The sequence below is a fragment of the Nerophis ophidion genome, linkage group LG01 (genome assembly GCF_033978795.1).
Source record: "Nerophis ophidion isolate RoL-2023_Sa linkage group LG01, RoL_Noph_v1.0, whole genome shotgun sequence".
In the NCBI taxonomy this organism is placed as follows: Eukaryota; Metazoa; Chordata; class Actinopteri; order Syngnathiformes; family Syngnathidae; genus Nerophis; species Nerophis ophidion.
The window spans coordinates 8294196-8306695 of NC_084611.1; the positions used below are offsets into that span (position 1 = coordinate 8294196).

At 44.2% G+C, this 12500-nt stretch overlaps 1 protein-coding gene across 1 annotated transcript in view; it reads left to right on the plus strand.

Moving 5' to 3' along the window:
- Positions 1–12500, plus strand: part of LOC133549631 (keratin, type I cytoskeletal 18-like) — a 57930-nt gene that overhangs the window by 38809 nt on the left and 6621 nt on the right. The window contains exons 6-7 of the mRNA XM_061895259.1: positions 4347–4511; positions 7693–7818. Of these exons, the coding sequence (XP_061751243.1) occupies positions 4347–4511; positions 7693–7818 (291 nt within the window). The remainder of the gene's footprint in view (positions 1–4346; positions 4512–7692; positions 7819–12500) is intronic.

Consider the following 12500-nt stretch of genomic DNA (forward strand, 5'->3'; position numbering starts at 1 on the left):
ATTTGCTCAAAAAAGCTAGCACGTTAATGTGCTAACGTAAACATGCATACAGTTAGCATGTTTCAAATAGGCCAATAACAATAAAGAGCAGCTGTTAATGCAAACATCCATGCAGAAAATGGGAAAAAAAGGAGTGACGGTAACAATGTACGTGACGTGCGTCCGTGTGTCGGCCACTGAGGTAACCATGGTGATGGCGGCAGTAAAGCGCCCTCCTGTTTGTTTTGACTATCAGCAAAGCATCGGTTGGAACAGGAAGACACAAACCTGCGGTGTTTGCACAGGCGTACGGCTTTAAAAACATCAAGTGGCTGTCACATGATCATGCGTGTACACACACAACTTTTGTCTTTCAGCTTCATCAAGACGACAAAACACTGCATGGGGACCGATCGGTGTGTCACCTTAGTGAAGTGAACTATATTTATATAGCGCCTTTTCTCTAGTGCCTCAAAGCGCTTTACATAGTGAAACCCAATATCTATGTTAGATTTAAAGCAGTGTGGGTGGCACTGGGAGCAGGTAGGGTAAAGTGTCTTGCCCAAGGACACAACAGCAGTGACTAGGGTGGCGGAAGCGGGGATCGAACCTGGAACCCTCAAGTTGCTGGCACGGCCACTATGCCAACCGAGCTGTATAGCTTCTGTATAGTTGAAGGTATAGTACACACATCAGGAGCTGTCCAGGACCTGGGCTGTAGTATTGTCTCCGTTTTCAAAGGTTTTATACACAGTAGTTCCGTATTTAATTGAACAATAAATGCTTTAAAATGTAAAAACCGGAAATGATCGATATTGGCTTCATGAAGTAAAATGTATGACTTTTTAAAACGCCGCAATACGGAGATAGGGAGAAGTACAGAGCACCAAAAAACCTTAAAGGCACTGCCTTTGCGTGCCAACCCTATCACATAATATCTACGGCTTTTCACACACACAAGTGAATGCAAGCATACTTGGTCAACAGCCATACAGGTCACACTGAGGGTGGCCCTATGAACAACTTTAACACTGCCACAAATATGCGCCACACTGTGAACCCACACCAAACAAGAATGACAAAACACATTTCGGGAGAACATCCGCACCGTAACACAACATAAACACAACAGAACAAACACCCAGAGCCCCTTGCAGCACTAACTTTTCCGGGATGCTACTATATACACCTACCCCGCCCACCTCAACCTCCTCATGCTCTTTCAGAGAAAGCATGTCCCAAATTCCAAGCTGCTGTTTTGAGGCATGTTAAAAAAAAAATAATGCACTTTGTGACTTCAATAATTAATATGGCAGTGCCATGTTGGCATTTTTTCCATTTTGGAAAACCTTGTTACATTGTTTAATGCAGGGGTGTAGAACTCAAATACAGAGTGGGCCAAAATTTCAAACGGAACAAAGCCGCGGGCCAAGGTCGAACAAATTAACCTTTTAATAGGGACCCAAACAAGTTGGGCATTGAATATTGAACAAGCAAGGCTTATATAACTTTATAGTGACATGCAAAGTCGAGTTTCAAATTATACATCCATCCATTTTCTACCGCTTGTCCCTTCTGGGGTCGCTGGAGCCAACCTCAGCTGCATTCGGGCGGAAGGCGGCGTACACCCTGGACAAGTCGCCACCTCATCGCAGGGCCAACACAGATAGACAGACAACATTCACACTCACATTCACACACTAGGGACCATTTAGTGTTGCTAATCAACCTATCAATAATAATTGAAAAATATCAATGGCATACCAAATAAAATTTAAATAAAAATTGGGGGGGCCGGGTCTGGTGGTAGCGGGGTGTATTACGTGTGTTACGGTGCAGATGTTCTCCCGAAACCTGTTTGTCATTCTTGTTTGGTGTGGTTTCACAGTGTGGCGCATATTTGTAACAGTGTTAAAGTCGTTTATACGGCCACCCTCAGTGTGACCTGTGTGGCTGTTGAATGAATGCAATGCATACTTGGTCATGTGTGTTAAAGCCGCAGATATTATGTGACTGGGCCGGCGTGTTATTTGTATGGCGGAAAAGCGGACGTGACGACAGGTTGTAGAGGACGCTAAAGGCAGTGCTTTCGAGGCACGCCCTCAATATTGTTGTCCGGGTGGAAATTGGGAGAAATTCGGAAACCGGTGGCCATGTACTGCTTGCCTGTGTATCGGCTGGGGACATATCTGCGCTGCTGATCCGCCTCCGCTTGGGATGGTTTCCTGCTGAATGGGACTCTCGCTGCTGTGATGGATCCGCTTTGGACTGGACTCTCGCGACTGTGTTGGATCTCTTATGGATTGAACTCTCACAGTATCATGTTAGACCCGCTCGACATCCATTGCTTTCCTCCTCTCCAAGGTTCTCATAGTTATCATTGTCACCGACGTCCCACTGGGTGTGAGTTTTCCTTGCCCTTATGTGGGCCTACCGAGGATGTGGTAGTGGTTTGTGCAGCCCTTTGAGACACTAGTGATTTAGGGCTATATATGTGAACATTGATTGATTGATTGATTGAATTGTTGCCCCGGGAGATTTTCTGGAGGGGCAGTGAAATTCGGGAGTCACTCGGGTAAATCGTGAGGGTTGGCAAATGTGTTGTTACAGCGGCACCGTCCCTGTATAATACCGGCGGGCCAGATCTAATCTTAATTTGGTATTACCTCAAGGGCCAAATGAAATTACACGGCGGGCCAAATTTGGCCCGCGGGCCAGAGTTTGACACCCATGGTTTAATGCATCCAGTGGGGCATCACAACAAGATTAGGCATAATAATGTGTTAATTCCACAACTGCATATATTAGTATCGGTTGATATCGGAATCACTAATGAAGAGTTGGACAATATCGGATATCGGCAAAAAAGCCATTATCGGACATCTACTGATGAGTTCATCATAAACAATAGTGCACTTTCAAAGGGTGACGAGCGTGACCTAACAGCCGTGTAGCAACTTTTTGAAGTGCATGCAGAGCTCGATAATGCTTGTGGAAACAGTGTAAACATTTTTTAAATGAAACATTCATCAAACTCTTATTATTATAGCCATAGACATCTTATCAATCCATCAATGTTTATTTATATAGCCCCAAATCACAAATGTCTCAAAGGACTGCACAAATCATTACGACTACAACATCCTCGGAAGAACCCACAAAAGGGCAAGGAAAACTCACACCCAGTGGGCAGGGAGAATTCACATCCAGTGGGACGCCAGTGACAATGCTGACTATGAGAAACCTTGGAGAGGACCTCCGATGTGGGCAACCCCCACCCCCTCTCTAGGGGACCGAAAGCAATGGATGTCGAGCGGGTCTAACATGATACTGTGAAAGTTCAATCCATAGTGGCTCCAACACAGCCGCGAGAGTTCAGTTCAAAGCGGATCCAAGACAGCAGTGAGAGTCCCGTCCACAGGAGACCATCTCAAGCGGAGGCGGATCAGCAGCGTAGAGATGTCCCCAACCGATACAGGCGAGCGGTCCATCCTGGGTCTCGACTCTGGACAGCCAGTACTTCATCCATGGTCATCGGACCGGACCCCCTCCACAAGGAAGGGGGGGACATAGGAGAAAGAAAAGAAGCGGCAGATCAACTGGTCTAAAAAGGAGGTCTATTTAAAGGCTAGAGTATACAGATGAGTTTTAAGGTGAGACTTATAAGTAGACGCAGCGTCAAGCGCTACTGCCTACTGGGGCTGACAAGACGCGGGGCCGCCATCTTGGAGTGGTGATCCAAGGGTGCATCACAACAAAATTAGGCATAATAATGTGTTCATTCCACGACTATATATATCGGTATCGTTTGATATCGGGATCGGTAATTAAAAGAGTTGGACAATATCGGCAAAAAAGCCATTATTGGACATCTCTACTTTTGTCAAGAGGTGGGGGTTTACGCAGCTTACTACGGGGTTTGTTCTCCCGGGATGCAAACGGACTACCCTGGACCAGGTGTGAAGTTAGGAACATTTTTAATTCTTCACTATCAAAATAGGAACAAACATAAACTACAGCGTTAAAAAATACAAAACTGTGGCATGAAACAAACATAAACTATGGCTCGGAACAAACAAGACTTATTGTGGCATGAAAAGGAGCAGCATGAACTATGGCATGAACACAGCAAATACAGAGTAGCGTGAACTAGGTATGAAAGGAGCAATGTCGCCAGACCGACTGACTGGCAAAGGCGGTTTGAATAGTCTCTCGATTAGAGCCAGGTGAGTGTCCAAAAAATATGTCACCATGGCAACCAAAACAAACAAGAGTGCACCAAAAACAAGAACTCATTGAGTTAAAAATAACAAAAACATATACCAGACCACTGAACATGACAACTTTTTTTTGTTATCATCCTGCAGGAGAAGATCTCCCTGAAGGGCCGTCTGGCCAGCGGGCAGGTGAACGTGGAGGTGGATGCAGCTCACGGTCCCGATCTGGGCGCCATCATGGCCGAACTGCGGGTCCAGTATGAGGGCATCGCGCGCAAAAACAAGGAGGAGGCCGAGGCTTGGTACTTAAGGAAGGTCAGTCAAGCCGTCATCCTTTTAAAACAAATAGAAGTAATAATAATAATATTAATAATAGACCTTACCAGCCTTCCCGGTAAGGTTTATTCAGGTGTACTGGAGAGGAGGCTACGCCGGATAGTCCAACCTCGGATTCAGGGGGAACAGTGTGGTTTTCGTCCTGGTCGTGGAACTGTGGACCAGCTCTATACTCTCGGCAGGGTTCTTGAGGGTGCATGGGAGTTTGCCCAACCAGTCTACATGTGCTTTGTGGACTTGGAGAAGACATTGGACCGTGTCCCTCGGGAAGTCCTGTGGGGAGTGCTCAGAGAGTATGGGGTATCGGACTGTCTTATTGTGGCGGTCCGCTCCCTGTATGATCAGTTCCAGAGCTTGGTCCGCATTGCCGGCAGTAAGTCGAACACGTTCCCAGTGAGGGTTGGACTCCGCCAAGGCTGTCCTTTGTCACCGATTCTGTTCATAACTTTTATGGACAGAATTTCTAGGCGCAGTCAAGGCGTTGAGGGGTTCCGGTTTGGTGGCCACGGGATTAGGTCTCTGCTTTTTGCAGATGATGTGGTCCTGATGGCTTCATCTGTCCGGGATCTTCAGCTCTCGCTGGATCGGTTCGCAGCCGAGTGTGAAGCGACCGGAATGAGAATCAGCACCTCCAAGTCCGAGTCCATGGTTCTCGCCCGGAAAAGGGTGGAATGCCATCTCCGGGTTGGGGAGGAGACCCTGCCCCAAGTGGAGGAGTTCAAGTACCTAGGAGTCTTGTTCACGAGTGAGGGAAGAGTGGATCGTGAGATCGACAGGTGGATCGGTGCGGCGTCTTCAGTAATGCGGACGTTGTACCGATCCGTTGTGGTGAAGAAGGAGCTGAGCCGGAAGGCAAAGCTCTCAATTTACCGGTCGATCTACGTTCCCATCCTCACCTATGGTCATGAGCTTTGGGTCATGACCGAAAGGATAAGATCACGGGTACAAGCGGCCCAAATGAGTTTCCAGGTCTCTCCCTTAGAGATAGGGTGAGAAGCTCTGCCATCCGGGAGGAACTCAAAGTAAAGCCGCTGCTCCTTCACATGGAGAGGAGCCAGATGAGGTAGTTCGGGCATCTGGTCAGGATGCCACCCGAACGCCTCCCTAGGGAGGTGTTTTGGGCACGTCCAACCGGTAGGAGGCCACGGGGAAGACCCAGGACACGTTGGGAAGACTATGTCTTCCGGCTGGCCTGGGAACGCCTCGGGATCCCCCGGGAAGAGCTAGACGAAGTGGCTGGGGAGAGGGAAGTCTGGGTTTCCCTGCTTAGGCTGCTGCCCCCGCGACCCGATCTCGGATAAGCGGAAGAGGATGGATGGATGGATGGATAATAGAGTGTTTGTGTCGAGCTCGGGGGTCAGCATGTGACTCTTTAGGGCCGCCCTAGTGGTTCCCTGAAGACACAGTCATTTTGATAGTAGGCTAATATTGCTAATATATACACATTATGTCTTGCCTTCATTATATAATATATACACAAACCCCGTTTCCATATGAGTTGGGAAATTGTGTTAGATGTAAATATAATGATTTGTAAATCCTTTTCAACCCATATTCAGTTGAATATGCTACAAAGACAACATATTTGATGTTCAAACAGATAAACATTTTTGCAAATAATCATTAACTTTAGAATTTGATGCCAGCAACACGTGACAAAGAAGTTGGGAAAGGTGGCAATAAGTACTGATAAAGTTGAGGAATGCTCATCAAACACTTATTTGGAACATCCCGCAGGTGTGCAGGCTAATTGGGAACAGGTGGGTGCCATGATTGGCTATAAAAACAGCTTCCCAAAAATGTTCAGTCTTTCACAAGAAAGGATGGGGTGAGGTACACCCCTTTGTCCACAACTGCGTGAGCAAATAGTCAAACAGTTTAAGAACAACGTTTCTCAAAGTGCAATTGCAAGAAATTTAGGGATTTCAACATCTACGCTCCATAATATCATCAAAAGGTTCAGATAATCTGGAGAAATCACTCCACATAAGCGGCATGGCCAGTAACCAACATTGAATGACCTTCGATCCTTCAGACGGCACTGTATCAAAAACTGATATCAATCTCCAAAGGATATCACCACATGGGCTCAGGAACACTTCAGAAAAACACTGTCACTAAATACAGTTTGTCGCTACATCTGTAAGTGCAAGTTAAAGCTCTACTATGCAAAGCGAAAGCCATTTATCAACAACATCCAGAAACGCCGCCAGCTTCTCTGGGCCCGAGATCATCTAAGATGGACTGATGCAAAGTGGAAAAGTGTTCTGTGGTCTGACGAGACCACATTTCAAATTGTTTTTGGAAATATTCGACATCGTGTCATCCGGACCAAAGGGGAAGTGAACCATACAGACTGTTATCGAAGCAAAGTTCAAAAGCCAGCATCTGTAATGGTATGGGGGTGCATTAGTGCCCAAGGCATGGGTAACTTACACATCTGTGAAGGCACCATTAATGCTGAAAGGTACATACAGGTTTTGGAACAACATATTCTGCCATCTAAAAGCCGTCTTTTTCATAGACGCCCCTGCTTATTTCAGCAAAACAATGCCAAGCCACGTGTTACAACAGCGTGGCTTCGTAAAAAAAGAGTGCGGTTACTTTCCTGGCCCGCCTGCAGTCCAGACCTGTCTCCCATCGAAAATGTGTGGCGCATTATGAAGCGTAAAATACGACATGTTGAACGACTGAAGCTCTACATAAAACAAGAATAGGAAATAATTCCACTTTCAAAGCTTCAACAATTAGTTTCCTCAGTTCCCAAACGTTTATTGAGTGTTGTTAAAAGAAAAGGTGATGTAACACAGTGGTGAACATGCCCTTTCCCAACTACTTTGGCACGTGTTGCAGCCATGAAATTTTAAGTTAATTATTATTTGCAAAAAAATAAAATAGTTTGAGTTTGAACTTTAAATATCTTGTCTTTGTAGCATATTCAACTGAATATGGCTTGAAAAGGATTTGCAAATCATTGTATTCTGTTTATATTTACATCTAACACAATTTCCCGACTCATATGGAAACGGGGTTTGTACAAGTATATACGTACACTTACATACGGCTTTTCATGTTTTGCGACTCCAGAAAAATTAGTTTTTTTGCATTTTGGTTCCGATATGGCTCTTTTAACGTTTTGGTTTGCCGACCCCTGGTCTAGCTGGACGCGGTGCAGTCGGAGGTGAAGGAAAGCAACGAGGCGCTGCGCATGGCCCAGAGCGAGCTGAGCGAGAGGCGACGTTTCCTGCAGGCTCTGGAGGTGGAGCTCGACAGCCTTCGCAAGCAGGTAGGTTGACGCCTCGTCATCACTCAGCAGAGGTGGGTAGCAACATGCTACATACACTTCGTTACATTTACATTTGTGTGTGTGTGGTGTTCGGGTCCGTGGGACCCGTTTTCATTTTTTATCAAAAGAAACATGATACAATTGATACATTTTTCAAACTGAGACTCACTGACTTTGGCTCATTTTCTATGAAGAACATATATCAGAAACCATATTTAATGACCACACACCATACACTCCCCTACACATTTCTAATACATATAAGATGTCTGGTTCAACTGGACCCGGGGTTAATAGAAGTGTGGAATTTGGAGTTCTGTGTACCACACACACACACACACACACACACAGCAGGCCTAGACAGGAGGAGGACAGAGTGTAGGTACACAAAACATCAGAGGGTCAAATGTGCGAGAAAATGAGAGCAGACAGTGTTGACAAACAAAATTGCAACCTTGTGTGGGAACCGCAGGTGCAGAAACACAAAAAGAAGAATCCCTGTGGGATGCAGAAACTGGCAGAGACATTTTCCGTGCAACGTTCATATTGTTGTTACTCAGCCGGCGTTTGTGGGTCTGACGGGCCCGTTGCATTTTGTGGCTTTTAATGCCTCACAATCAAACACTTTTATGTTAAAATACTGAACAGATGTTTACCTTATCCCAATAAACATCTGTTCAGTATTTTAACATAAAAGTGTTTTGATTGTGAGGCGTTAAAAGTGTCCACCAGAGGGTCAATTGTGCGAGAAAATGAGAGCAAACAGTGTTGATAAACAATGTTGTTGCAACCTTGTGTGGGAACTGCAGGTGTAGAAACACAAAAGAAGAATCCCTGTGGGATGCAGAAACTGGCAGAGACATTTTCCCTACAACGTTCATATTGTTGTTACTCCGCCTGTGTTTGTGGGTTAATGGACCTGTTGCATTTTGTGGCTGTTTAATGCCTCGCAATCAAACACTTTTGTTAAAATACTGAACAGATGTTTATCGCATCCCAATAAACATTTGTTCAGTGTTTTGAAATAAAAGTGTTTGATTTTGCACAATTGATCCTCTGATGGACCCGTTGCATTTTGTGGCTTTTAATGCGTCACAATCCAACACTTTTATGTTAAAACTAATGAACAGATGTTTATTGGGATAAACTGTTCAGTATTTTAACATAAAAGTGTTGGATTGTGAGGCATTAAAAGCCGCAAAATGCAACGGGTCCATCAGAGGATCAATTGTGCAAAATCAAACACTTTTATTTCAAAACACTGAACAAATTGTGCGAGAAAATGAGAGCGGACAGTGTTGACAATGCTGCAACCTTATGTGAGAACCGCAGGTGCAGAAACCCAAAAGAAGAATCCCTGTGGGATGCAGAAACTGGCAGAGACATTTTCCATGCAACGTTCATACACTGAACAGATGTTTACCTTATCCCAATAAACATCTGGTCAGTATTTTTAACATAAAAGTGTTTGATTGTGAGGCATTAAACGCCACAAAATGCAACGGGTCCATCAGACCCACAAATGCTGGCTGAGTAACAACAAAATTAACATTACACAAGGGTTAAGTAATCATAGCATTGATTTTTTTAAAATAAAGACAACTTCAGATTGGTTTCTTTGCCTTACTTTGGCCAAAAATCGAACAAACACATTCTGAAAATATTACAATACAAATATAGGGGAAAAAATACCGGCGGCGGTAAAGTTTAGATCCATGAAGGAAAGAAGAAAGTAAATGAATGTTTATAACTGAATACATTTACAATTTTTTTTTCTTTTGTATTGTTTTTTTTAATGAATTAACGTTTATGAAATACCTTTTTCCAAAATATAGAATGTAAGTTATAACAGGATAATCCATCCTTTGTTTTCAAAAAATTATTTTTCGAGTAAAGAAGCTTGTATTCTTAGGTTATTTCTACGGAGCCCCTAAAGAAAATTCCCCATTTCATTCATTCATTCAAAATGGTTACAAAAAGTGGACCCCGATAATTTACTGTGGGACCCCATTTTTATTACTTGATGGATTTTGAAGATTCCTTGCGCCAACACTGATGGAGTGTTGGTGCATGCAAAACAGCAGCAGGCGGCTGTGGCCTGCGGGCCGGTTCTAATAGGTAGGTAGGTAAGTCGGTCTTTATTGTCATTGCACAAGTACAACAAAACTTTGTTTTCAGCACAAACCCGTTCAAGATTAGACAAACAGTGTACAAGGTTACAGAACAGGAACGCTGATGGGTCGCCACGAGGCACCCCGTTAAAGGTGGGAAAAGGTAAAAGGCTGGGGAAAAAGATGAGTCAAAAAAAATACAATTTAGACTGGGCTCCTAAGGAGGCCCAGTCTGGAGTGGGGAAAAAACCCTCCATGCAATGCCCACATAAACACGTTACATTTAGTCACGACAAACTCTCAACAGAGGGGCGGGTAGTTGGGGCCCTGGAAGGCGACCGCTGCTTTGAAGGGGGAAAAAAGCGGTGGTGAAGGCGTGGAGTGGGGGTTTGTGTGATGATGTAATGTTTTTTACACTGAAAAGTTCGACTCCAGGTGTCGTTAAGGAGGGAAGGAGGTCAAAAGCGTCCATCATTGAGGTGTCCTTGGGGGTGTTGTTTCAGTACAGCCTGGTCCTGTTTCCACAGCGTCAAGGCTATTCGAGGGAGTCAAATCGTAGTTTAGGATGTTTTGTTTTCCGCGAGCAGACAAAACAATGACTTGTCTGTTCTATTCGTCCATGCTGGGTGCTCTTAATACTAATCATATATCATCCCGGGGGCCATAGGTCATTCATTCGCGGGCTGGACCTGGCCTTGATTCTGTAATGTCAGCGACCCTGCCACCGGCAGGCACTGTTGAGTTTTTTATAATATGAAATATTCCTTTATTTATCCCACAAGGGCGTTATGTACGGTGTCACGGCAACAAAGGGCTTGGATACAAACATAAAGTACACAATTATTGTGTGTATTATAAAAAGAACAAGACTGAGATTTCTCGTCCAAGTCTCCTTGTTTATCAATCAATCAATCAATCAATGTTTGCTTATATAGCCCTAAATCACTAGTGTCTCAAAGGGCTGCACAAACCACTACCACATCCTCAGTAGGCCCACATAAGGGCAAGGAAAACTCACACCCAGTGGGACGTCGGTGACAATGATGACTATGAGAACCTTGGAGAGGAGGAAAGCAATGGATGTCGAGCGGGTCTAACATGATACTGTGAAAGTTCAATCCACAATGGATCCAACACAGTCGCGAGAGTCCAGTCCAAAGAGGATCCAAGACACAGCAGCGAGAGTCCCGTTCACAGCGGAGCCAGCAGGAAACCATCCCAAGCGTAGGCGGACCAGCAGCGCAGAAATGTCCCCAGCCGATACACAGGCGAGCAGTACATGGCCACCGGATCGGACCGGACCCCCTCCACAAGGGAGAGTGGGACATAGAAGAAAAAGAAAAGAAACGGCAGATCAACTGGTCTAAAAAGGGAGTCTATTTAAAGGCTAGAGTATACAAATGAGTTTTAAGGTGAGACTTAAATGCTTCTACTGAGGTGGCATCGCGAACTGTTACCGGGAGGGCATTCCAGAGTACTGGAGCCCGAACGGAAAATGCTCTATAGCCCGCAGACTTTTTTTGGGCTTTGGGAATCACTAATAAGCCGGAGTCCTTTGAACGCAGATTTCTTGCCGGGACATATGGTACAATACAATGGGCAAGATAGGATGGAGCTAGACCGTGTAGTATTTTATACGTAAGTAGTAAAACCTTAAAGTCACATCTTAAGTGCACAGGAAGCCAGTGCAGGTGAGCCAGTATAGGTATATATGTATGTATATATGTATATAAAGGTATATACAGTACAGGCGTAATGTGATCAAACTTTCTTGTTCTTGTCAAAAGTCTAGCAGCCGCATTTTGTACCAACTGTAATCTTTTAATGCTAGACATGGGGAGACCCGAAAATAATACGTTACAGTAGTCGAGGCGAGACGTAACAAACGCATGGATAATGATCTCAGCGTCTTTAGTGGACAGTATTACTAGTTCGTTGTATATTCCACAGGTTGGGCTCCTTATTGTATTTGCTGTAAGTTCAGCTGTGTCTTTCTGCCGCGTTACAATCAATCATTGTGACGAGACACAGGCTTGTAAAGGCGTACGATGACAAAGAGTATCGTGGCGCTCAGTGGAGACGCTCGGAGTTCAATAAATGTTTGCTCAGCGCACACACATGAGTCACAAAGATGATATTGTTGTGTCGCTTGAGTAGTGAGAGTTTTAAAAAGGGAAAGTCTTGCAGGTGAACATATAGAACACAGGATGGACTATTAAAAAAAAAAACATGAAAAATGACTAACTTTGAAGAACCAATTGAAAAGATTGCAGTATATTTGGTTTTGAGAATGTCGCTGTAGTTATTTTTAATCTGGTAATGTTTTTAAATACCCCTTGTATACAATTGGACAATTCATTTTTATGACTTCTTTAACGCAATTACTCCCTAAACTGATTTAAATGAAAATGAGTTGGATGCTGAATTTGGTGTTCAAAATGGTGAATTATATAGAGTGCACAATGTCCATAAACTCATATATTTAAAAAATGTCCTTAATAATAATCCTAGTCATAATAATATTTATAACTACTAATAATAGTAAAAATAATAATGGCACGTTTTTGTTAC